The 25704-nt window shown below is 36.3% G+C and overlaps 2 protein-coding genes and 1 long non-coding RNA gene across 3 annotated transcripts; 1 reads left to right on the top strand and 2 right to left on the bottom strand.

Annotated features, from left to right (window-relative positions):
• The first annotated feature begins 263 nt into the window (after positions 1-263).
• Positions 264-1999, top strand: LOC131001388 (60S ribosomal protein L30-like). Its single transcript, XM_057927767.1, has 5 exons — positions 264-464; positions 570-675; positions 803-904; positions 1694-1762; positions 1858-1999. The coding sequence occupies exons 1-5, from the start codon at positions 444-446 to the stop codon at positions 1896-1898; spliced, it is 339 nt and encodes a 112-aa protein (XP_057783750.1). The 5' UTR covers positions 264-443; the 3' UTR covers positions 1899-1999.
• On the bottom strand, positions 1962-4830 carry LOC131001387 (probable rhamnogalacturonate lyase B). Its single transcript, XM_057927765.1, has 9 exons — positions 4711-4830; positions 4324-4636; positions 4082-4234; positions 3801-3998; positions 3585-3726; positions 3352-3508; positions 3110-3226; positions 2701-2827; positions 1962-2622 (listed from the first exon to the last, which is right to left on the bottom strand). The coding sequence occupies exons 1-9, from the start codon at positions 4821-4823 to the stop codon at positions 2374-2376; spliced, it is 1569 nt and encodes a 522-aa protein (XP_057783748.1). The 5' UTR covers positions 4824-4830; the 3' UTR covers positions 1962-2373.
• Positions 4831-18304: 13474 nt separating this feature from the next.
• Positions 18305-25386, bottom strand: LOC131001386 (uncharacterized). Its single transcript, XR_009093921.1, has 2 exons — positions 25267-25386; positions 18305-18361 (listed from the first exon to the last, which is right to left on the bottom strand). It is a non-coding gene; the product is annotated as an uncharacterized LOC131001386 (long non-coding RNA).
• Positions 25387-25704: the final 318 nt, after the last annotated feature.

The following is a 25704-nucleotide window of genomic DNA, read 5'->3' as shown; positions in this document are numbered from 1 at the left end:
ATAAAGTATTACATTTATTCACGATAAGTGTCACTTTTATTCATGAAAACTTGTACTATTACATAAATATACATTTGTGCGAACAAATGTATATCTTATGTTTATTAAAAGTAATCGTATGCGACCGGGTGCATGCAAGACCAACCCAAACCATTAATCCAATCAATAAATTGTTGAAAAAATATAAAAAAAATAAATTTATTAGAGCAAACTCCATAAACTCCAGCAAATAAAAGTGTAATTTTTTTTATTTGGGCCACAAACGAAAGTTCAAAACTAATTAATTTTTTAGCCCAACTAAATATTATACTCCAACTTCAACAGCATAATATATTTACGAGGCAGGCTTTCACTTTTAGGGTTTCAGCCTGTGCCTTTGAATTCTATAGTGTTCTCCACTTCTCCTGCTCGGCCGCCAAGCCCCAGCTCAACTCTTCGTAACAATGGTGACCGCGAAGAAGACTGTAAGAATCTCTTTCTAGCTTCGATTTTCTCTTATCTGTTTTTTTCAGTTTTCGTTTTGTTGTTTCTCATTTCTCAATATATGGATTTGGTTTCTATATCCGCAGAAGAAGACTCATGAGAGCATCAACAACAGATTGGCTCTGGTGATGAAGAGCGGGAAATACACGCTTGGTTACAAGACCGTGCTCAAAACTCTCCGCAGCTCCAAAGGTTGGTGTTCTTTTTTTTTGCTTCAAATTTTTTTTTTTTGGGTTTTTTTTTTCTTTGGCGATTTTTCTTATTTTGTTTGTATTAGTGCGTAATGGTGAATTCCGTGAATCTGAATCTATAATTTTAGGTAAATTGATACTGATCTCGAACAACTGCCCGCCGTTGAGGAAATCGGAGATTGAGTATTATGCCATGCTCGCCAAAATTGGAGTTCACCACTACAATGGAAGTGAGTTGACTCTCTCTTAACTCATTTTTCTGGTTTTCCTGTTTTTTTTTTTTTATTTATAAGAATTGTTTTTACTGTGATCGTTCTGTTTTGGAAATGGGGTTGCATTGTATTTCGTTGTTACTAATTTGCTATTTATCAGCTGAGTTTGATATTTTTTTGCTGTTCTTCTGCAACATATAAATGAATTTAATTACTGTTTCCTAATATTCTAGTACTCTTGTTATGTTAATGATGACTCTGATTTGGTGTAGTGTTGAAGGTAAGAACTCTATAATCAAAATGACAACTTTTTTTGATCTAACGAATACAAGATCACATTAGATATTTGTAATTTTGTTTGTTTTCTACTTGTTTCTATCCTTCTTGGATCATTATCTAGTGTTTCATTGTTATGTTTGAATCTTACAATTGCGTTATGATTCCACCTGCAGTATGGCTATCTTTATTGCATTGTTGTGCCACGATTCTTGTATGTTATGCTCTTCTATTGTTCTAGAAGTTGTGTTCCCTTCCTTCGCCCCATCAGCTGTGATATATGTTTTATTATAGCATTTGGTTTATCAAGTTGCTCGAGCTATCTGTAGTTTGAATATTTTTTGTAATTTTCCCTGTGTCTGGACGAATTTCTTTTGAAATGCTAAAATACTATATTTATAACTTTATATGCACATAATTCTGCTCTATATTTCCATTTAAGTTGTGTTTTGCTTGATTAAGTCACTAAGACAACTAAAGTTTGAGTTGTATGTATCCTTTACTGACTTGACTCACTTTGTGCCACACCAGATAATGTCGATTTGGGCACAGCTTGTGGAAAATACTTCCGCGTTTCATGCCTCAGCATTGTTGATCCAGGTAGTTAATTATCTCATATAGCTCATCGCCATCTTTGGAGCTTTTTGGTATTTTTTAGCACTTCTGATGTTATGAATTTTTACCCTGCAATGTAGGTGACTCGGACATCATCAAGTCGTTACCCAGTGAACATTGAGAAGAGTATGTGTTGTATTTGCCTTTTCTATTTCTTGTTATGCTTTCTATTTCAATTTGTAGAACATTTGGGAATCGCTATAAAGTTTTTTGACCGTGGAATTCATTTGGTGTTTTCAATAGCACATTTTTTGGACTATCCTAATTGAGAATTGGATTATGGAAATTCTTCTATTGTGTATACACTTTGGATTAAGTGAAATTCTAGAGAACACCATCCTATATTAGCCCCATAAGTGGAGTCATTTTGCAATTATAACATGATTTTGTAATTGTTGAATTACAACACCTCTTTTAATGGTTTTGCAATTATACTTTATAACACTCGATTTCTTTTTCGACGACTAGGTAATGAAAATAAATAATACATTGAATTGAATTTGATAAGTAATGGTCGATTCCCCTGCGTGACATCTCCACGTCTAGGCGTTAATGGCTAAGCGAAATTGTAACAAGAAAGATGAAAAGATATGTATCTAATAATAGTCTTGTTGAGAGGGCGCTTCCAGTCTAATATAATCGTACATAACTCCAGCAAAAGGAGTTTTGCCCGTTGCTTGCTTAAGATAGATGGTGTTTTTCCCTTCCACAAGTTGAGATCCTGCTATATCCACACCGTACACCCAATACTTTCCATGAATCCCATGTCTTGCTATTGCGTTGTCTCTGCCTATTCGCCCCGTTGAGAAATGGGGCTTGCTTGTATTCGGCTCGTTGATCCATATCTAAGATTTACACAAGCGAGCATACAATTACAGATACATAACTTATTCGACAAAAAATAAAATAATTCATTTTTACACCTGTATATTTGCCATGGTAGCAGATGCTAGGGCAATCCTGAGCGTATAGTCTCCAACATTATTAATATTTGTCAGGTTAAATAAAATCTGCCATGTTGTAGGTTCATATGTATTGTTGCTTGTTTTCCTGCAAAATGGTCATCATCAGTTAACAATTTCACACCACAGTATACTCTTACGTTCTCGAATAAGTGTCTCATAGCGTTAAAAATTGTATACCAACAAAGTGGATAACTTCACTCCTTTTTACCTTTAATGATTGCATGAAACAACTAAAGATTTTACATTGAGAACAAAGGTAGAATGAAAAGGTTTTGACATGATTTTTTTTTATAAAATCGTGCAATAAGGATAAAATTTATGTGGATACTTATTGGAGGAGATTGAGATGGAGAGTGTATTATACTACCTTGTAACATGGGCAAAAAACCAGTCTTTTCTATAATCACTATCCTCGACAGTATAAATCAGATCATTGTTAGGATAAAGATCTTTGTATCTGTCCCATAAGCCGTACTGTCTGTACCTGCATTAGTGAAACAAATTTGAGCTCAACCCAATTTTCATGTCATTCGATTTGGTGATGATATTTTTTGTACAAAATACTAATAATATGATGATTTTATAGGAATAAAAAGAAATAGAATTTACTTTTCAGTGTGGTTAATGTATAGCTTGTTAATAAGGTGAGGGGCAGGATCTGGAACGTAGAACTCGAAAGCAGTTCGATCAGGAACACCGATTTCCCATAGAGTGGGCCCGCTTCTTGGAGGGTTGTACACAATATCACCTATTTCAATCTTACTACCTAAAAACGTACACGTGCGCAACTGCAACTTCATTTTATGTATGAATAGCATAGATGCAATAATCTTAATAAATACCTGGAATTATGACAATATCCTCTTCATATTTAAAGTCCCCTATTACTCCCGGAACCCAAGCGTACAAATTATAAGTTCCTGCTCGAACATGTTGGATGGTGAAGAACCCTTTTTTATCAGCTCGTGTCCAAAATTGATAGCCCTAACAAAGTTTAAAAAAATAGAAAATCAAAAGGAATATTTTGTGAAAACACGATATTGATGATATATAATTACCTTAGAATCATCTTGAAAAGATCCGTCATCTCCAGGGGGAGCCAATCCGACATATGCGGATCTTGCTGGGATAAGGTGGGTGCTAATATAGTCGTCGTAGAGGAGCAAGCAGCCGCGGATTTGTCCTCGTTGTGTTGCATTAGGGAAGTCCTCAGATGATGGGAAATCATACGGCCATTTCTTTGTCTCTCTCAACATCTGAGTTATATATGTTAACTAGTTAAATGTGTGTGTAAGAAAGAAAAGAAAAGAAAAGAAAAGAAAAAAAGTAATAAACAAACCTGGTTTCTTGCGTCTCTCCAGAGAGTGCGATGATTAGTGGCTGAATCGGAGTTGAGGTATATGAAAACGGGGCCCAACACCTTCTTCCAATGCTCTCCGCCGCGTAATTTCACGCCAAAATCCGGTCCCATGTAATGGTTACTGAAGAAAATCTGTTGGAAGTAAATATTAATTATAGTCCATTAATTGAAAGAAAGAAAAACTAGTATATATATATATAGTTAGAGTTAGAGTTACAGACAGCTAAGGCAATTGGACCAGCATGGGAAGTAAGATCGGTTTTGATGGGAGCACCAACTCGGATTTCATCGCTGGGCGTTATGACCCAAAATCCGATGTGGGGATGCTGGGAGGAGGCGATCCATCCGTGCACGTGGTTGTCCTTGTTGTCGCATGAGTATTGATACTTGTCATCTACCTCACCATTCAGGCTGGGATCACTGCTGTTTCTTATCACAACTGCTTCTTTGTAAGCAAGAACCCTACCTGCATCTCTGTCCCTGCTTGTAGGCATCACCCTCTGCTTCTGCTCCGAAATTGCCATGTAATTGAACCTAGCTATGCATGCATGCATTAATAATGAATATTACTCCATTACTTTGGATGGATGATATATGATCTTACATACATGTTGTCATCAAGCTTGAATGCGATTCTTGATTCGTCTATGTTGAGGTCAGGCCAATTTTCCAAGTGTTCAAATATTGCATACGAGTAGAACCCTGAAACTCCGCGCACCATTATGTACCTTCATGCACTCAACTTAATTATCATAATCACATATACGGGCGGACCCAGACTTTCGACACAGGGGTCCAATTTTTTTTTTTTTTTCTAAATAAAATTAATAATTAAATAAAAAATAAAAATAAAATAAAACTAAAAATAAATAATAACCATTAACACAATTATATAATGTCATATAAAATTACATAATAAGTCAAAAAAAATAAAATAAACATAATATTTCTATCCTATTTTTCATGTTTTGAAACATTTCCATAATAGCTTCGTTAGTGACATTTATTGATATGATCATTAATCGTTGAAGATGAACCATCTATAAAAGAGAGTAGATAATTATAATATCGTTTCATTTCTTACTACTTAAGTCAATCTAAAAAACAAGAAACAAAAATTGATAGCGAAATAGAACTTAAAACAAAAATTCGTGACAACACTGAAAAATAAAAATAAAGAATATAGTACTAGAAAGAACTCATAACATACATATGAAAAAATTATTATTTTTCTGAAATCACGAATGGCGAGGTTATCAATTATAAGACCAGCTTTGTCCAAATTCTAATTATATTTTATTTTAGTATTTAAGAGTATTATTATTATTATTATACAAGCTCAAATTGAATATTAACCATGAAGTAAATATACGAATAGACATTATAGAGCTTGCTCTAGAGGAAACAACTATTACTGTATTAGATAAGAACTGAAAATGGGCAGATTAACACACCACAAACAATTGAGAGAGGGAAGAAACAAAAATGAGAAAATTTTCAGAGACTAGGGATCGAGTGTTATATTATTTCCTGTTAAAAATTAGTATAGAAACTATATTTTTTATTTTTAATTAATATATGTGAAATGACAAAAATACCCCTAAATTTTTTGAAAGATCCCAAGGAGTCCAGTGACCGCACTGTCCTCTCTGGCTCCGCCAGTGATCACATATAATTAATTCCACAATCAAAATTGGATTTTTAATTTGGATATATATATATATATATACCTCTTGTCTATGTGGAGGGGGACGACATTTTCACCTAAGGAAGCGTTCCATGTCTTGATGAATGAAACTTCGATGTGATCATCAGTCTTTGCAATTATCCTGAATTTTGAACACTCCAGCCTGCACATGCACAAAACTAAATGTTTCTTAATATCTTCCTTTTTCTATTTAATTTGGCGTTTAATGCTACGTTATAGAGGATAATTACTTATCAAAATTACTTTTGCCAATCTCTGGCCTACTCCACACAATATCCCAATACCTATATTCAGACCAACAAAACAAATGAATTAAATCAGCGATAAATCTCTCTTTTTTTTAATTAATAGAATTAATTGATTTTATTACTCACCCTCTTTGATCAGCTTTGAACTGATTTTCGAGAACATTATGAATTTCTTTATAAGCTATGCCTTTGATTAGTCCAGTCGGATTTATCAACCTCAATTTAACAATGCCATTGTCTATCTTCACCTGCAAAACCACATTAATTCTCAATGAAATGAATTAACACATCCATTATAGTTGAAAAGAAGGGTTAATACCACAATTCGCAATCCACTATCTCACAATTAATTAACCCTTTGAAAAATTAATGCGAGAAATTTTATAGTACATATTTTTAGGCTTACAGTACGAGGTGATACATGAAGCTTGAGTGGAGAAGACGAGCTATGTGGAGTGGACCTGCATGAACTATCATAAGACTTTACAAATTGGATTAACACACATATCTGTATAGCCACATAGATGTATAACATTTCCATTTGCAAACTGGAGGGGGTTCACTTTGAAACTGAAAATCGGATTGGTACAACCTTCAAATATTTATCCTGTAGTAATTAAAACAGTCCTTCTACATACGTTACATAAGTAATTAAGTATCCTAGCTAATTCAACAACTTCGTAAATTAACATTTATATATATAATGGATACTATATATGCAGTCGTAGACTCGTTGTTACAAAGAAATAACGAAAGCTAATAAACGCAAAGGGGTTCATTTATTAATTCAACGGGTTTATTCATCTCCATAATCAGAATAATCTGACAAATATAACTTTATTAAGTATAAATACAAGTAAAGGCTAGAGATGGCAATGGATCCTGGACCCGGTCCAGATCCGCAGATCCATATTCATTTTTTAGGATCTGGACCTTAGGAAAAATGGACCCAATGGATCTGGACCGGATCTGGGTTATTCCTATAATTTCCGGATCTGGATCTGGAGCAAAAAATCTGAGACCCAGATCCGGTCCATGGATCCATTTATATATAAAAATATATATAATGTTATTTATTTTTATCTAACTCTAATCTAATATCTATGACTAATCTATATATCTCTTTTCATAAATAATATATAATGCAATTAAAAATAATATTTTAGTTTTCATTATTATTATTATTATTATTATTATTATTATTATTGATAACATTAATTTTCTTTTTTCTATGTAAAATAGAGGACACATTGTTCTACTGTTATTTAGTACTTGATTATTATATTCTTATTGTTATTAAACTTCGATAATATTTTTATAGATATGGTTAATTCATTTATTTTGAATAATTGTTGAAAATCTAGACAATAATTATAATTTTATTTGGAATTAATTTAAGATTTATAAATTTAATTTAGAAGACAAAAAGTATGGATCCGGGTCTGGACCCGAGATCCTGTGGATCTTATATATCTGGACCTGGATCTCATTTTTTTTGGATCCATTGGATCTGGACCGAATCTGGGCCTAAATCAAAAAATTCGGATCTGGATCTGGACCAAGTAAGATCCGGTCCAGATCCGGCCCATTGCCATCCCTAGTAAAGGCTAGTAGTAAACTACAAATCTATTTTAAAATAGAAATAACAAACCTGTGAAAATATGATGAATTCTATTTGTGAAAAACATGAATTCTAAAAAATAGAATTTTCCTCTAAAATCGAACCTAGAATCACGAATTCATTCAATAAAGTAATAAATTAATCTATTATTAGAAATGGCCGAAAAAGAAAGAGAGAATTTGGGAAAGAAGAACTTCATGAACGAATCACAGCAGTGTAAGGTGGTGAATTTATACAAAGCATGCAGTGCATACAGCAGATGCCACGTTGCATGCGTGCCTCGTAACCACTAAGAGCATCCGCAACGCTCTACTCGATGGCTTACTCGAGTAGAGTGTTCCATCGTGTAGGGGCGTTGCGGGGGGAGGGTGTACTCGAGCATTACTCGAGTGCTCGTGTAGCACTCGAGCGGTGTGTGCTGTGCACGCGCCTCAATTAAAAAAAAACAAATTCCAATGGCTTAATGTCAATTTTGAAAGAAAAAAAAATTCCAACGGCTCTTTTAGCCGTTTGGCCCCTTTTTTTTTTATTTTTTATTTTTTTTTCTCTTCTTTTCTCTCTATAAATAATACTTCTCCCTCCCTCATTCATCACAACTCACTCCTTCTTCCTCCTTCAAATTTTCTTGCAAAATATCATCTTTGTTCTTTCAAAAATGTCATCACCCGAACATGATTCTTCGCCTGATTCCGACGAAGTAGCTGAAAGGTTCATGGAGTTGGTAGAGTTGCAGAAACAAGTGCTTCAATCATACTGCTCCCCACCGGCGCCAAAGTCGGCGCGTGTCAAACATCCCCGATCATACGTCCACCGTGATCGTGAAGAGGCCCATGTACGTCTTATGCAAGACTACTTCATCGACAATCCAACGTACGGCCCTACTTTTTTCCGACGTCGTTGATAAACACGCATTTTTACCTTTTGGTGTGTCATTTTTGATGCTTAGTTGTGAGGATTTTGTGTGTTTGATGGTCTAGTTGAGCTTATATTCGTTTATGGTCAAGAACTTGTTACTTGCTTGTGTTTGAACGAATTTTCAGAAATAATGAAGCAGAATTTAGAAGAATTGGCTGAAATACAAGTTGTAGTTCGTCTCGATAGGAGTTCGTGAGCGCAAACGGATCATAAATCGGAGTTCGGACGAGAGAGAACGAGCCAAAACAAAATCTCTGCGCAAAGCTGTCAGGAGTTCTGTTTCGTCACGCGGGCCAGCCATGCGGCCGCGTGACGTGGCCGCGCGAGTCGCCGTATTTCCGCCCAAAATTCGTTTTTTTAGCGATTTTGGGTATTTTGAGTCCTACTTGACCTAGGGCATATAAATACTCCCCAAGAACTTATTTCTAAAGACCTTTTATCACTTTGTATCATATTTTACTTTTCCTGAGAGAGACGGAGGACGGAGCTAGAGCAAGAACTGAAGATTCTCGATTTCACTACGGTTTTATTGTTTAATGTTTTTCTGTTTTATTGAGATATTGATTCTAGTTCATATGTCTATGTGTGGCTAGAATCCCTTTTCCCAGGGTTTAGGGAGTAGACATGATTTGAATTTCTGACTGTTTGATTCAATTAATTGAGACTATTATTTCTTTTTATGTTCTTGTTATAATTGTTTGCTTTATTGATTGGCCACCAATTTGGCATAATCATAGGTTTTAATTTGAGATCGGGAGATGATAATTATTACCTGAACTAAGAACATAGAACACATTTATTTTAATTCTAAAGGGAATTGATAATTGTGAGGGCGTTAATCCTAGGAACTTTTAGAAGTTACATGTTAGAAGTGTGATCCAGGGATGGTAGCCTTGCATGTAATCAACGGTTTGTATGCCACGGGAGTGGGTATGAACTAGCTTAGAGATTGCCTTAGGAATCGTCTTATTAATTGAATTGAACATGTTAGTTAGGAGAATCTGTTGAAACCTTTGCCTTGGGAAATCTTCTCTTATCTGTTTCTCTGTTTCACAGCTTGATTTATTTTGTTACCAGTATTTATTAATTTTTTTAGTTTTAAAAACAAAACTCTTAATTTCGTTTGTCCAGATAGAGTAGAATAATTTAGGATAGGAATTGGTTAATTCAGTCTCTGTGGAATACGACCTTGCTTGCTACTGTACACAATTGCACTCGTACACTTGCGGCGTGTTAAATAAAATAGCGAACAGTCGTTTTCGCATGCAGAAGAAGCTGTTCTTGCGCATCGTCGAGGTTGTTCAAGGTGAAGATATTTTCTTCCATATGAGCATTGATGCAATCGGTCGAGACTCTTTTTCTTCTTTACAGAAATGCACGTCGGCTATCCGCCAATTAGCCACCGGGGTTAGTGCGGATGTTTTCGATGAGTATCTCAAAGTGGCCGACTCAACCGGGCGTGTATGCCTCAAGAAGTTTTGCAAGGCGGTCATCCGGGCTTTAGGAGCCTATTACTTGCGCCATCCAACGCCAACTAACGTCCAATGCCTCCTTCATATGCACGAGGCGCGACACGGTTTTCCCGGGATGCTCGGGAGCTTAGACTGCATGCATTGGACGTGGAAGAACTGCCCAAAGGCGTGGCACGGTGCCTACACGCGCGGGGATCAGGGAGAGCCCACCTTGATATTGGAGGTCGTTGCATCCCACGATTTGTGGATTTGGCACGCCTTCTTCGGCGTCGCTGGTTCAAACAACGACATCAATGTGCTGAATCAATCGCCTCTCTTCTCCGACGTGTTAGGAGGAACTGCGGCGTCGGTGGTCTTTCATGCCAACCAGCGCGAATACCGGATGGGCTACTACTTGTGTGACGGCATATATTCGGAGTGACGTTGCTTCGTCAAGAGTCCATCAATGGCAACCAATCCGAAGGAGGCAAGGTTCAAGAAGATGCAAGAATCGGCACGGAAGGATGTCGAACGCGCCTTCGGAGTCCTTCAAGCTCGGTGGAGAATCATTCGAAGTCCGGCACGCAATTGGTACATAGAGCACCTTAAGGACATCATGTTGTGTTGCATCATTCTCCACAACATGATTGTGGAGCACGAATGTGAAGCGGCTCTCAACTGGAGAGATGATGACGGGGCGTCTAGCAGTGCTTCGACGGAGAGTGCTGGACAAACACTGGTGTCCTTCGAGGAATATGTGCGAAGGGATACAATTCTCCGAGATAGACATCTACACGCTCAGCTCCGAAACGATTTGATAGAGCACGTTTGGGCACGTTTTGGACCTCTACGACCAGAGTAGTTAATTTTAAGAAATTATTTTTATTTTTTAAAAGTTTTATGTAATATTTAGAATTTTAAAATTAATGCAATTTAAATTTGAGCAATTAAATTTAAATGAAAAACATAAAAATCAAAACTAATGTTATCAAGTAGGCTATCAAGTAACCCCAATGCAACATTACTTACTCAATGTGGTCCTCCACTATCAAGTAGGCTATCAAGTAAACCCATTGCGGATGCTCTAAGCTATTGCCAACTAAGCTAGAATAGAAAATGACAATAAAAGAAAATACATCAGCTGAAGATCAGCTGGTATATTGTGGAGCAATGCACTAGCCATGCATGCTCTTTATTCTCGCAATATCTATCGTAGATATAAGGGCTAAAAATAATAATTTATATTTTTTAAATAAATTATATATATATATATATATATATATATATAATACGGTTAGAAATTCATGCGCCCACGATTCTTTCTCCTACATGGCGCAATCATATTCAAGTATTCTTATTTATCTTAAATTCTTCATTTACACCTTTTATAAGTATTTATTTTAATTTCCTATTTCACATCGAATTTTTATGAAACTTTGCCAAATGAAAACTTATACAAAAAACAGTTATCTTAATAAAATTTGGCCAAATAATTAGTTTTATTTTTTATATAAAAAAACGTCATGTTATCTTTAATTAGTTGAAATGTTGCATTATATTTTAGTTAATAATCTTTCTTTGCAAATATATAGCTATGACAATTGGGTTTATTACCCATTTAATCACACATCTCTTTTACTGATTTCACTGAAATCATAGTATCGAAGCTAAAAATAAAACTAAAAACTTGGGTTAATTGCCCATAAAATACTGAACTTTTTTCCAATTCTGGTTTTGCACGTAAACTTTGAACTGTAGCGTGAAAATTACTAAACTTTAGATTTTATCTGTTTTTGCTACTAATTCAAATTCCTGTCAAATACCAGGCTAATATAACGTGTCAATATTTGACGTGACGTATTTATTGTTAATTTCGTATTAATAAAAAAAGAACACAAAGCAAATAACCAAAATTGTCAATAACTTAATATATCAAATCAAATAATAGTGTTTTTTTAATTCTCAAGTTTAAATCAATTTTTTACTAATTCACTATTACACAACTGATTACTCCAATATATAAAATAGAAGTCATTCAAATAGTATAAATATATATAGTTTATAAAAAAATTAATCTTTAAGATAATGAAAATTTAATAAACTTTATTACTTAGCTAAATAATTTTTTTTTTATATTAAGTTATTGATAATTAAAATATTTTTTGGCTGACACACCTAAATTCGAAGAATCCCCTTACTATTATTGAATTTATTCAATTAACTAATTCAACTTAAAAAAATACTATTATTTGATTTAATATATTAAATTATTGACAATTTGAGTTATTTACGTTGTGTTCTTTTTTTATTGATAAGAAACTAAATAAAAAATATTATTTTGCCAACTAATTGTCACGCAAAAGTAAATACGCCACGTCAAAATTGACACATCATATTATATATTAGCTTGGTATTTGGCCGGAATTTGGATTAGTAGCAAAATCAGATAAAATCAAAAGTTTAGTAATTATCACGCCACAATTCAAAATTTGTGTGCAAAACCAGAATTGAATGAAAGTTCAGTATTTTATGGGCAATTAACCCTAAAAACTTCAACCAATGAGAAATTCACAGTTAATCGCTGAAATCATCATTGAATCAACAACTATAAATATTTATCAATTAAAAGAGCTCAGCTCGACGAAAGAAAACCTTGGCTGAAAAAATCTCAAATGAAATTAAATATACGCAATCTACGGAAAGCCTTTATATAGAATCAGAGAAGTATGCATTTGTGGGTTGAGATTTGGGGGCAAGCTGCAGCCCATTCTTGCATTAGGTGCAATGATTAACATCAGCAAAGATCCAATATCGATTATGAAGATCCTCAATTTTTTTTTTTTGGAATTACAGGAGGTATCTAATATATAATCAAATAAGCAACCCGCACACAAATGTAAGAAAGTAAATAACTGCACGCAGGCAGGACCACTATCCACACAAAGCTGAGAACACTACCCATACAAAAGTAGAAAAACTACCCACATACAGATGAGATTAAACCCAAGACCTCTCACAAAGCCGGGATTATGAAGATCATCTTAATTTGTAATATTGGGTTAAGTAATTGTTTTTTTTTTTTTTACAATGGTTAAGTAATTGTGTTGTGTTTTATATAGTTCGTTTGAATGAGACAATGGGTCGAGTAATTTTTAATTTTCTCCAATCCCACATGGAATATTTAGGAAACTTCATCATATAAAAATTTAAATACAAGGCGTATTTCTATTCACTCATTTGACAAGAAAACCAATCATAATTATTCTACATTTATCTTAAGTAGAATTTAGCCAAATAAATAGTTGTCTTTTTTTATTGCAAAATTTAATTTGACTAATTAATTCTCAAATATTATTACTAGTCATACATTATTGGACAATTTGTTATTTTATGCCAAATAAATAATTTATTGGATTTAATATGACCAAATAAATAATTTTCGCTAAATAAATTTGTCTTCAAATCAATTTGGTCAAATTAATAATTTCTTTCATACACTCTATATTAAATTGTTGTGTACATTAATTCATTCTAAATCCTAGAATTTTAGTTTTTAATAATATTAGTGAAAATATTTACTATGGTTTATATATATATATATATACATTATCGACGGGTACGGCCGTACGGGTTTAATATTTGTGTTGTAAATTTGTAATGTATGTAAACAATCGGCTTGGGTGGTTATTTCACAAATCACGAATTTTTCCTAACATATGATTTCTCCCTTAGTCAACTTACAATTAATAACAATTATTCCCCATCTATTTTGCGTGAACTTTGATTTGATTTATATTACCATATCTTTTGAAAAGCTTGAATTTATATGAAAGGATTAGATATAATGTTAAAATATATTGAAATTTTCAATTTCACCTCAAATTTATAATATTTTCTAGGGTTAAATGCATGTAATATCACAAACTTCGGTCGAAAGACACTTTGCCCACAAACTTTCAAAATTTCATTTTTTTTATCACAGACTTTCACATTTGTTTAATTTTCTCACTGTTTTCATTTTCCCCCAAGTCGAAATCAATGTGACGCTGATGTGGTTCACTGGCACGAGCCACATTTGTTGTCATCCGGTAACTTATACGCAACATTTGATTCTTGTGCGAAACTAAGTCCTTTTGTACTCATTTGTTTAAAATTGAAAAATCAAAATCCTAAATACAGTTCTTCATTCTCACATTTGTAACCTGTCAGCCATATATAGCAATGAGCAAGCATTGACTGCCTGTGGTGATGCAAGAAGAAGTTGGCGGGAGCAAGAACTCGGCTTGGAGGAAGAAGACACAGAGAGGAGAAATGTCGACCACCAATTCAAGTATGAGATTGGGAAGAATGGGAATTGAGGCGGGATGAAAAAGGGGGATCGAGAGGCTGGGGCTCCTGCCGACGAGCGTAGAGTAAAGTTAGTAGCTTCCGGCGAACATGAAGTGAAGGTAGAGGCTTTGGAATGTTAACTTTGATCCAAGGGCAACGAGACCTGGCGCACCCATAACCGACTCATCCGTGTTAACTTTGATCCAGGGGCAGAGGGCGGCCGCTAGTGAACCGAAAGGAAAGCAGGAGGCGGGGTAGCTCTTGCAGGATCGCCGATGGCATGCAGAATAAGATAATCAGACCAGGCATTGTGCATATGACCAAAGTTCTTAAAGTTATCATTGATCTCCTGAAAAACAACTTTGACCGTGTGAAGAAGACGCTTGTAATAAAAGGAAGTACCCTCAAACACGCAATTATTCCATTGCATCCAAATAGCCCAAATAAGGGTAATAATCTCAGCTATCCAGAAACAAAGGACCTGGGAGTTGAATTTATAATTCCATGCAGAGACAAGGAAGTTGTAAATGTTCAGGCCCTTTGGGGCATGGATGGCTTCTAACTGCTGGAACCAGACGAGGAAATCCAGCCAGGCGCGTTGCACAGAATTACAGCTCCAAAAAAGATGATCAGCATTCTCAGCGTTCCTGAGACAAAAGCAAATGATTTTTGTAATTAATTAGTAAGTATTAGCTAGTATTCGAGTTTAGGATGAGAACGACCAAGATAGATTGTAAATTAATTTTTAATCGTGCTTGGGATTGATACGAGTATATATGTTCTGAATAGGTTTGATAAATTGTATAATTTTCATATTTATACCTTTAATTAAATTTTAAAATTTTCAAGCTTAGAAGTTAAATGTGGTATTTCAAGCTTCAAACGAGATGGTGCTCAGAAGTTTGAAGTTCAAAAGTCAGATGTGATTTTTCGAACTCTAGATAATGATATGGTCTTATAAGGTCCATATTAGATGATCCTCAGATGACAAATACGGTTAGAAAAAAAAATTTATCCATCAATTTAAAAATATTATACAAAATTAATAACTTTTCTATATCAGTCCTCCATCATTTCATACATTAAAAATACAAATTTTTTCTACTTATTTTTCTAAAATCTTCGATCTCAACATTAATTTTTTATGAAATATCACCAATTAAAAACTTATGTAAAAGATATTTTCGTTCTTCAACTAAAAATTAACATTTAATTGACAGAAGTGGTTGAGATTAATATCATTTAATTGATACCACTAATTTAAATTGGTCAAATCAAATCAAATTAATTAATTTATATACAAACTATTTTATAGTTATGATCATTAAAATAATACTTCCTCTATCCCATGAAATTAGTCCCTCATTACCTTTTGGGATGTCATAAAAAGATAGTCCATTTTTTTAATTAATATTATATAAAAATATTATTTTACTAAACTAACCTTATTTAATGTTTCATTCAAATGTGAAAATGACGTGTAAAAATATTAAATAAGAGTATAAAAAATAAAAACATAAAAATTAGTATTATTTTAAATAAGATTAAATGTGTTATCTTAATATGTGTGAAAAGTGAAAGGGGACCAAATTGGTAGGAGGACGGAGGGAGTACTCCATAAAATAGTTATAAATCCCAACATAGTGATTTTTGTCGAATTTCGACGGATTACACAGAAGTGCATATATTATATTTATATTTATATTTATATTTGAAGGGCGTGTTTGCTTTTATCCCTCTAAATGGAGGGATAATATAACGAGGTATAAATTTATCATTTAAAGTGGGGACCACATTTTTTATATCTTGTTTGGTTTGAAAGATAATATATTTATCCACTCCTTATAAAGTTGTATAAAATTATACCATCATTTCTTATGTATAAAATTATCCATTTCTCAAGGGATGAGGAACTGCTCAAAAAATTATACAACCTGTTCGAATTTTTTTATACATCAAAGCAAATAAGGTATAAGATGGTAAATATAACTTATCCCTTCTTTATACCTCAAAGCAAACACATTAGGAGTCCCACGACTTCGGTTTATGGTTCTAAGATGTTAATTTGAACACGTGGACGATATTCTAAGTTCGGCCGGCCCAACCCAAACTTTAAAATCATCTGAGCTGTTATTATAAGCCCGACGAAACTTTTTCTATTTACTTAATCTATATATAATATAAAAGGGCAGTTTCCAACGTTAAAAAATTACCGCCATTATTTAAAACATCAGTTGTAGGAGATTAAACGAGAATTCAGCTTTCATTTCCACTCATTTAGCTCAATTCTGTTATACTTACGAGGCACACTTTATTTATTTATTATTTTTCCCTTTTTCTTTTACCTCTTATATTTTAATTGTTTCTTCTAATATTCTATAATATATTCAATATGTTTATCAATTTAAAGATTATAACAAGAGCTTTAATTTTATACAAAGTATATAAAAAATAGATTTAAAATAATAAAGTTATCACAAATTAAAAGTTTTAAACAAAATTATTTTCTCTCTTATCTCTCTTATTTTATTTATGTTTCTTTAATTTGATATATAATGTAAAAATTAATTTAAAATAAGAAAGTTATCACAAATTAAAAGTTTCAAACAAATTCTTTTCTCTATTATTTCTCTTATTTTATTTGTTTATCTTCAATTATCTATTTTCATTACGATGTCATTTTACTTTTTTATCATTTGTTTATTTTCTTTTTTCTTTTGATTTTATTTAATTGTTGCATTTCTTTCTTTCAAAAAAAAAATTCGCACAACTTTTTACTCACGATCGCTATAGAAAAATAGTGTGTAATTTTAGTTATTAAAGTATCTGCATTATTTTTTCCACTTAATTTATGATTTATTTTTTCATCAATATTATGTAGTTTTCTCCCCCATTTTGTAGAGTACCTATTGTTTCCATATATTTTGTCATGTGTTTGGATTGCTCTAATAATTTATTTCATTTATTATAGTATTAATTTTACGTAAAACTTTAAATTTTAAATTAAATATTTTTTAAAAATTGTGTGACGGTGAACTCGAATTTGAGATCTTCAACGTCAATCATTAAAAACTTTATTATTACACCAACACACATGTATTTTTCAACTCTACACTTTTTAGGGTGTATGATCATAGAAGGTAGAAATAGTATCTAAAAAAAAGTTATAATGATATTTTATTAAACAATAAAAATGAGAATATTTTTCAAAACTATAGATTTATAGTATATAATTTCTGTTACGAAAAGAAAGTAATATGTAAAGATTCATGATTTTTTTTTAAATTATCTTTTAAATTGCTCATTCTAAATTAGTCGGCGGTCATTTTTTTTGAGTTGTTGGACTTTTATCCAAATTATGTTATGTAGATACTGCTATTTGTAAGTGACCCGTCGAAAATTCGACGGGTCTATTAAAATATAAATTTATGGAATTATTAATGTATTTTTTATTTCATGAATTATTTTTTACAAAAATAGAGAATTTAATAAAATTATTTTAAAGTAAAAAAGTTATAATATTTGTTTGAAATTGACCTAATTTAAATGTCTTATAAAAGTTATATGTAAGCAGAGTTTCGATCCAAAAAATATTAAAAAAGAAATTAAAACAATTATTTGAAACGTATCTATATTAATTAGATGTCTGTAGTTGGAACCAATAATTAAAAAATAAGAAAAAAATAAATTAAATAATATCATTAATGACTTAAACTTTAAAAGTTTGAATAAATTATTAAATTTGCAATTACCTCATAATCTATCGAAATTTTATCATACAACGCGTTAGTTGTTGTGTCTTGCATATGACCTCTTTTTTTTAGTGACTTTTGACATTGCCACGTAGAAACTTGAATTGGTCTGCCCATGAGGTCGAAGATAATTTTTTAGGGAATATTTTTTTTTAATTGCAAATAAATTAAAAATAAATAAGAAAAATAAAGGTAGTTGTTAAATTAGAAGAAGCCCTAAAATTTCTAGCATGACCTAAAGATTAGCTGCTGAAATAAGATTTTATTTAAAAGAAAATAAACAACAACGGAGAACCAAAAACCCTTGAAAGCACAAAGCTGCAGACTAAGGGCCGAGCCTCGTTAAAACCTCCTAACAGCTGAGGAAAAAGAGTACTCGTCGAGGACCAAGGTTGACAAAGCTGAGTTAGGAGGTCTCAAGGATTCCGGCCGAACCATTACCCTTAGGCCTCCCGGCTCACAACCGATCCAAAACCAAGAGAAAAAAAAACCAAAAAATCAAGCGAAACGAGTAAAATAAGGAAAAGAAACATCCTCCTTGACAAAATCATTTAAACCTGCAATGGCATGCGGCCAAAAACCCTCCTCCGAAGCTTGAGAAGCCAAAAAATCCGCCGATCTGTTGCCCTCACGAAAAATATGAGAAATGCGCCACGTGAAAGTATGGAGTTTGGAGAGAGCAAGCTGCCAACGAGGCTTGAATCTCCAAGGAACCGTCTCAGAGAGCGACTGAAGAAGCTGAACCACGTAAGAAGAGTCCGACTCAAACCAAACTCTCTCCCATTTGGCACGATGCACAGATTCAATCGCAATAATAATAGCTAAAAGCTCTGCTTCGAACGCAACCCCCTGGTCGCCTGAAAAATGATAACAACCAAGAACGTCATTAAAGGCATTCCTAAAGACACCCCCCGCATGAATCCTCCCTTCACGGACCGAACCATCAGTATTAACTTTAATCCAAGACGGCGGGGGAAGGTGCCAAGCAACGTAAATATAGGAGAAAGGCTTCCTGGGTTGTCCAGCGATGGAAAGATTATTAAGAATGAGAAGATCAGAAACCGAGTTGGCCATAGTGCCAAGGACGAAATTGTTGGCAGCTTCACAAAGAAAAACTCGGACCTGCTTGAGAATCAAGTGGCGCGAAGGTGCTAAATTTTTGTGTATGACATTGTTGCGGTGAGACCAGAGACTCCATAGGAGAGAGACCACCCCAACTTTCCATAAATTGCCAACTTGTTTGCTGTTTTTCTGATGGATAGAGAAGCGAATCATGCTGCCCACGTCCCACGGCAAAGTTTGCTCAATCAAAAACCATCGAAAGACATCCGCCCAAATAGAAGCCGAGAAGGAGCAGTTCAACAGAACATGATCCATCGTCTCTTCCGCTGCCGAGCATAGGGGGCAGCGGTTAGGCCCCTGAAAACCAAGGAGGCGATTCATATCAAAGGTAGGGAGCTTGCCAACAATAGTGCGCCAGACAAAGAGAGATCGCCGAGCGGGGATAAAAGGGGCCCAAATCCAGGAGCCCCAGTCGACCTTAGGGAACTGAGGTCGTGTGTGAGCAAAGGCCGAAGCAGCAGTAATGTTCCCGAAACCCGAGTGTATCCAGGATCTGTCGTCCGCCAATCCAGGAATGGGGGTAGATATGATGTCGAGAGCAATGCGCGGGAAAGACTGTATAAAACTAAAAGTAAGGTGCCACTTATTATCAAAGTAGTAGTCTGAAATCTTTTGAGAGAAATAGGGTTTCATGAACTCCGGAATATGAAGTTTGTCGAACAGCCGATATCCGAGCCAATTATCTCTCCAAAAATAAATCGTATCTCCAGTGCCAATTGTGCAGAAGGTATCCGAAACAATTTCCCGAATCGTCCTTCTAACACCAGTCCAAATCGACGAACTCGCCCATTGGGAAGTCCAGTCCATGGTCTGAGTGAGATATTTCTGACGAAGCAGCCGATAGCCGAAGCTGTTCATGTTCATAATATACCAACCCAGCCGAAACATGAAACTATTATTGATGTCAGAGAAAGATTTGACTCCAATGCCGCCATGTTCCTTCAGAGCACGAGCTCTGATCCAACTCACAGAAAAAGAAGGTTTCTTCAGAGTGCTCCCAGTCCAGATGAACGATCTACAAGCTCTGTCAAGATCATGCAGAAGTTTCGCCGGCCATTTATAAACAAGCATGCTATGTACCGCAGCACTGTTGATAACAGAAGAAACTAAGCAGAGCCTGCCCGCCATAGAGAGTTGACCACCTTGCCACCTAGGGAAATGGGCTAGAATTCTATCATAGATAGGTCGAAGCTTAGCAGAAGAAGCTCGACCCGAGAAAATAGGCACTCCCAAGTATGTGAAAGGCATGGAGCCAATGTTGAAGTCCAAAATCCGTTGAAGCCGAGAACGTCGCCCAGGAGACACCCCTTTCCCGAAGTAAAGAGTAGACTTATGCTTGTTGCAATATTGACCAGAGACCGTGGCATAGAGCTGAATAATCGAGTCTATCATACTGCAATTACGCTTGGAAGCCTGACAGAACAGGAGCACGTCGTCTGCGTAAAGCAGATGAGAAGGAAAACTCAAAGATCTTGAGAAACGCATGCCGGCGATTAAACCCCGATTAGTAGCATCCAGAAAAATACGGCTAAGAACATCTTCCGCCAAGGCAAAAAGAATGGGAGACAAAGGATCTCCTTGTCTTACCCCCCGACCGCATTCGAAATAGCCATAGAGAGCACCATTGAACCGAATAGAGATGCGAGCCGAGCTGAGAATAGTTTTGATCCAAGAGCAGAAAATATTGGGGAAGCCAAACTCTTGAAGCACGAACAGAAGGAAATCCCATCTAAGCGTATCAAAGGCCTTATGAATGTCGACTTTAAGAGCCATGTTTTTGCCGTGTAAAGACCTCTCCATGCAGTTCGCCCCTTCCGAGGCAAGAGTGATACACTCATGAATAGAACGTCCCAAAATAAAGCCAAATTGATTGTTGGAGACGATTGTGGCAGCAGCCGCATTCAGCCGGATCGCCAGAATCTTGGTAATAACTTTGAAAAAGAAATTGCCAAGAACGATGGGCCGATAATCAGAGATAACCTTGGCATCAACTTTCTTGGGAAGAAGGCTCAGAATATTGGAATTGAGACCCGAAGGGAGATAATGATGAGTGAAGAATCTTTTGATGGCGGAAGTGAAATCATGCTCAATAATGTCCCAAGCGGAACGATAGAAAGTACCTCCAAAGCCATCCGGGCCGGGAGCGCTATCTTTGTCCATAGCAAAGACCACCGCTTTGATCTCAGTCGCAGTCGGACAAGTAACCAAAGTCGACTTTTGGTCCAAAGTGAGGCTACTGGTGATATAATTAGTAATCCACGAAAGATCGCCCCCAGGATTGGAATCCACCGCAAAAAGAGTTTTATAAAAGTTTTCCACATGAGACGCCAAAGTGTTATGATCTTCAACCAGGACGTCGTTAATCTGAAGATGCTTTATAGTATGGCTAGCGCGCTTCATTCTCACCATGTTATGATAAAACTGAGTATTTCGATCTCCATCCTGGAGCCATCGAATTCTACTTTTCTGGCGAAGCAGGTTCTCTTGCCGAGAGAGCATGACTGAGATAGAGGCTTCAAGCTCAACTTCTTGATCAAAAAGCGCCTCAGAATAGCCAACATTATCGATATGTGCCTGAAGAGAAGAGAGCTTATAATAGAGCTCTTCAAGCGAAGTGTTGAAGTTCCCAAAAGTGGATTTATTCCAAATTTTGAGCTCCTTCCTCAAACGTTTCAACTTGTGCATCATACGCACCATGGGGCAGTTCGAATCAACAACAGGAGCCCAAGAACGCTGAACCATTGGAATAAAATCAGAGTGAGAACTCCACATGTTCAGGAAACGAAAAGGACGAGCACCAGAGGTATTAGGAGGAGTGGAACATTTAAGCAAAATAGGAGCATGGTCAGAGCCAAGACGAGGCAAAACCAGACTCTCAGTAGAGTGCCATTGCGCAGCAAAATCTTCTGAGAAAAGAGTGCGGTCCAGCACAGACTCAGTAGTCATAGGAAATTTACGCCTGTCCGTCCAAGTAAAAAAAGGCCCAGAGGTGGGGGCTTGAATGAGAGTATGATGATCAATGAAAGCTTGAAAATCTCTACAGGAAACACGGCTGGGAAACCGGCGTCCACGCCGCTCATGAGCTCCAAGCACAGCATTAAAGTCCCCAAGAATCACCATTTGAGGGACCATACAAGAAGAGATATCATCCCAAAGAATCCTGCGAGTGATATAATTACAACTCCCGTGAACAATAGCCACTCTGAAAGAATAGGTAGAAAACAAGATGTCAAAAATAACCATTTGTTCCGTGGACATAATCAACGAGCAGGTAACCCCGGTGGCGATGAGAATCCAGATGTTGGAAGCATGAGGTGTGCGATCATTTTGATGAAAAGGAGTCAAATTGATAGAGTTCCAGAAGGAGGCCGGAATATGAAGAAAGTTAGTCTTAGGCTCAATAATGCCCAGAATAATAGGATGATGAACATGACAGTAACTGTGAAGCAAATTACGTGCCGTGTCCGTCATACCACGAATATTCCAAGAGATAATATTCATTGAGAAAGGTGGATATTTTCGTCCTCCTCCTGAGGATCATAATCATCATCCAACATATCACCCCATTTCCGTGAAGAAGCGATGTCCATACTTTTACCAGCAGCAGAAGAAGTTTGAGAGATAAGGAACTCTGAAATTTGGACGCCTTTATCCACCGCTTCCTTAACCAAAGAGTTAAACTCCGTCGTGGTCCCCTGAAGTTGTCCTACCTGATCCCCAATAGGAGCGGCCTGAATGTGTCGTAGACGATCTTTTATAGTCGGAGTAGCCGTGCGCACCAACTGTTCGACAGTTTGCTTAGGCGGCCTACCCCGCCCCCGTTTGATTGGCACTTCTTCAATCATCTCATTTGCAGGACGACTAGTGGCACCAACTGTTCGACAGTTTGTATCTTGTTCTGGCCTTTGACTATCAGCCTTTTGATTTTGAGTTAATGTTGTTTCTAAAATCTGCACTTTCATCATGTTTCCCAAGGCCACCTCCTTATCAGCAAAAGTACCCGTCTCAGTTCTCTTGTTATTACTTTCATCTTCGGGTATAATATGTGGTACGGTGTTCGAATCAGGAACGGGTCTGCACGCAGCTTCAAGCAAATCAGGTCCGGATAAATCTTCTTTACGCTGGGGCAAATTCTGTTCCCCATCTGTCTGACGAAACTCCTCAGCGGGAGTGTGATTAATATGTTCCGGAGCGCTGATAATGGAAGTCCTCTCCTTAAGAGGTTCCCGGTTGACGTCCTCATCTCCGGGAGGCTCTTGAGATAAAGCATCGAAAGAATTACCGATAGGAATCTCTTTATTTTTCTGCCATTCTTTCCCCATAGTTTTGTTGTGAATGGTTTTGAGAGAAGGTTGATCCGAGCTTGTACGATTCGTGATGTCAGTGTTGTTGTCCTGCTGTTTCTTGCGGCGGCATTGAGCAATGTTATGACCTGCAAGATTGCAAAAGCCACAAAAATGCGGCAAATTTTCATATACGAATTCAACCTCGAACGAGCGCGTCCCCTTATCCACCGTGAGAGTTTCGGGAATAGTCTTAGAGACATCCATGTCAACAAGAACACGAGCAAAGTGACCCACTTGGCCAGAAAACGCAAAACCATCAAGTTTAATAGGAAGACCGACAAATCTGGCGATGCCGATTATCACTTCCGGATGCCAGTATTCGTGAGGAAGATAATAGATTCTCAGCCAGACTTGGGAGAGAGCAGATGATTCTTTGTATGGGTCCCGGAACCCATTCCCTGATTCGAATAATACCTTTGCTCAATTTCCAAGTAGCCCTAGATTTTGCCGTAGCAAGCTCATATTCATTCGCGAAAATTATGGAAAAGAACCCTTTCCCTAATGGCACCACACGGATCGCATCCGAGGTTTTCCATAAAGCCATGAGTTCTTGTTTAATGTCAGAAGCAAATCTGGGGGCATCTCCCTTATTCAGCAATAGCCTGGCGTGAACAGCGAACTCAAACTCCTTGAGTTTACTTTGATACAGGGCTTCTGGAATCCGAAGAATAGATTTGTTGCCAATGTTTACCGGGTGAAGAGCGTTGAAGTCCTGGGCGAAAACATCTGCTGGTTTGGGAACTGATCGCTGGACCGTTCGCGCAAAAGAGAGTTTGTTTCTTTTCGCCTCAGCGCTAGGGCTAGATATTCCATGCAGCGTCGAGTTGACAAGAGCCTCGGAATGACTCTTGCTGTTCTCAGAAGCGAGTTTGAGAGTGGAACTCGAGGGAACATCTGAGGGCCGAGTTTGGTTCTTACCGGAAGAAGCAGGCCTTACAAAGTTGTTGGAGATCGGAGGAAAATCGGAAGCCATGGAAGCAGGCGGGGATCACTTCGTAAAGCAATCCCTTCTGACTTGAATAGTCGATCTCTAAACTGTTACTCACTCAAATATGCAGATTTATGGAAATTCAAATACGATTACTATAGACAGCAAATGTTCGATCTATCCGATTAGAGCAAGATGTAACTAAAAGAGACGAACAGTTCGAGCACAACAATCATCGATAATCAGAAGAAGAAAATCGATCTGTACAATCGATGCGCCTCTCAACTAGAAATTAAAGACTGAGTTTATTTTCAAGCTTACAAGGGTTTTCGATCGGAGAGAGAGGACGAGAACCAGCTTCGATCGCCGGAGGAGGTTTTCTCGTAGATGAGCTTGACGGAGGCAGCGGTGGACGATGACAACCAGACGCCGCTGAGGCGACACCCAGATCTCAATGAAGCAGCGAGTCGACACCAATCAGCGGCGGAGGCGAGCAGCGGAGACGGTGGCGAGCAGCGGTGGCCGCGGCTGCGTGCAGATCGCCTGCGTGCAGATCGCGTGCTGATCGCCTGCTCCCCAGCGACGAACTTTCCGGTCGAGGGCGCGCCACCCAGTGCGAGCTGAGGGCACGGAGGCGGTGGAAGTATTCGGCGATTGCCAGAAAACACCGCGCAGCTTGACGAGTCGTCAGGATTTGCGGTCTGGAGAGAGACGTCCAATTTCAACATACAAATGTTTCATGACCTAAAGATTAGCGCTAACTCCAGTCTCATTAATAGGAGTTCCAAACATAAAACAGATAAGAATGTTTAATTAAGATTACAAATAGTGGTTGGCTCAACGATCATATGATTTAGGAAGGGACTTAATTTTTTAGGGAATATAAATAGAATTAATAACATCAAAGTCCTATATATTACCTCAAAATTACAAATACTTATGTATTTTCTATTTTTCGTGTAAGGATATAAAAAAAATTTTATTGATCAGTGAAATATTAGTATAATGTTTTTTTAGATATTCAATAGTTTTTAGATATATAATGATTTTGATATATTTAATAGTTTTTGGATATGAGAATTGATTATAAATTTGCATTTTGAAATTAATTTTTATAGTACATATTTTATGTAAATGCTAATAGATTTGAAGTCACATAAATATAGAACATATAAATACAAT

The sequence above is a fragment of the Salvia miltiorrhiza genome, chromosome 8, assembly GCF_028751815.1.
Source record: "Salvia miltiorrhiza cultivar Shanhuang (shh) chromosome 8, IMPLAD_Smil_shh, whole genome shotgun sequence".
In the NCBI taxonomy this organism is placed as follows: domain Eukaryota; kingdom Viridiplantae; phylum Streptophyta; class Magnoliopsida; order Lamiales; family Lamiaceae; genus Salvia; species Salvia miltiorrhiza.
This window is presented reverse-complemented; position numbering and strand designations above follow the sequence as displayed.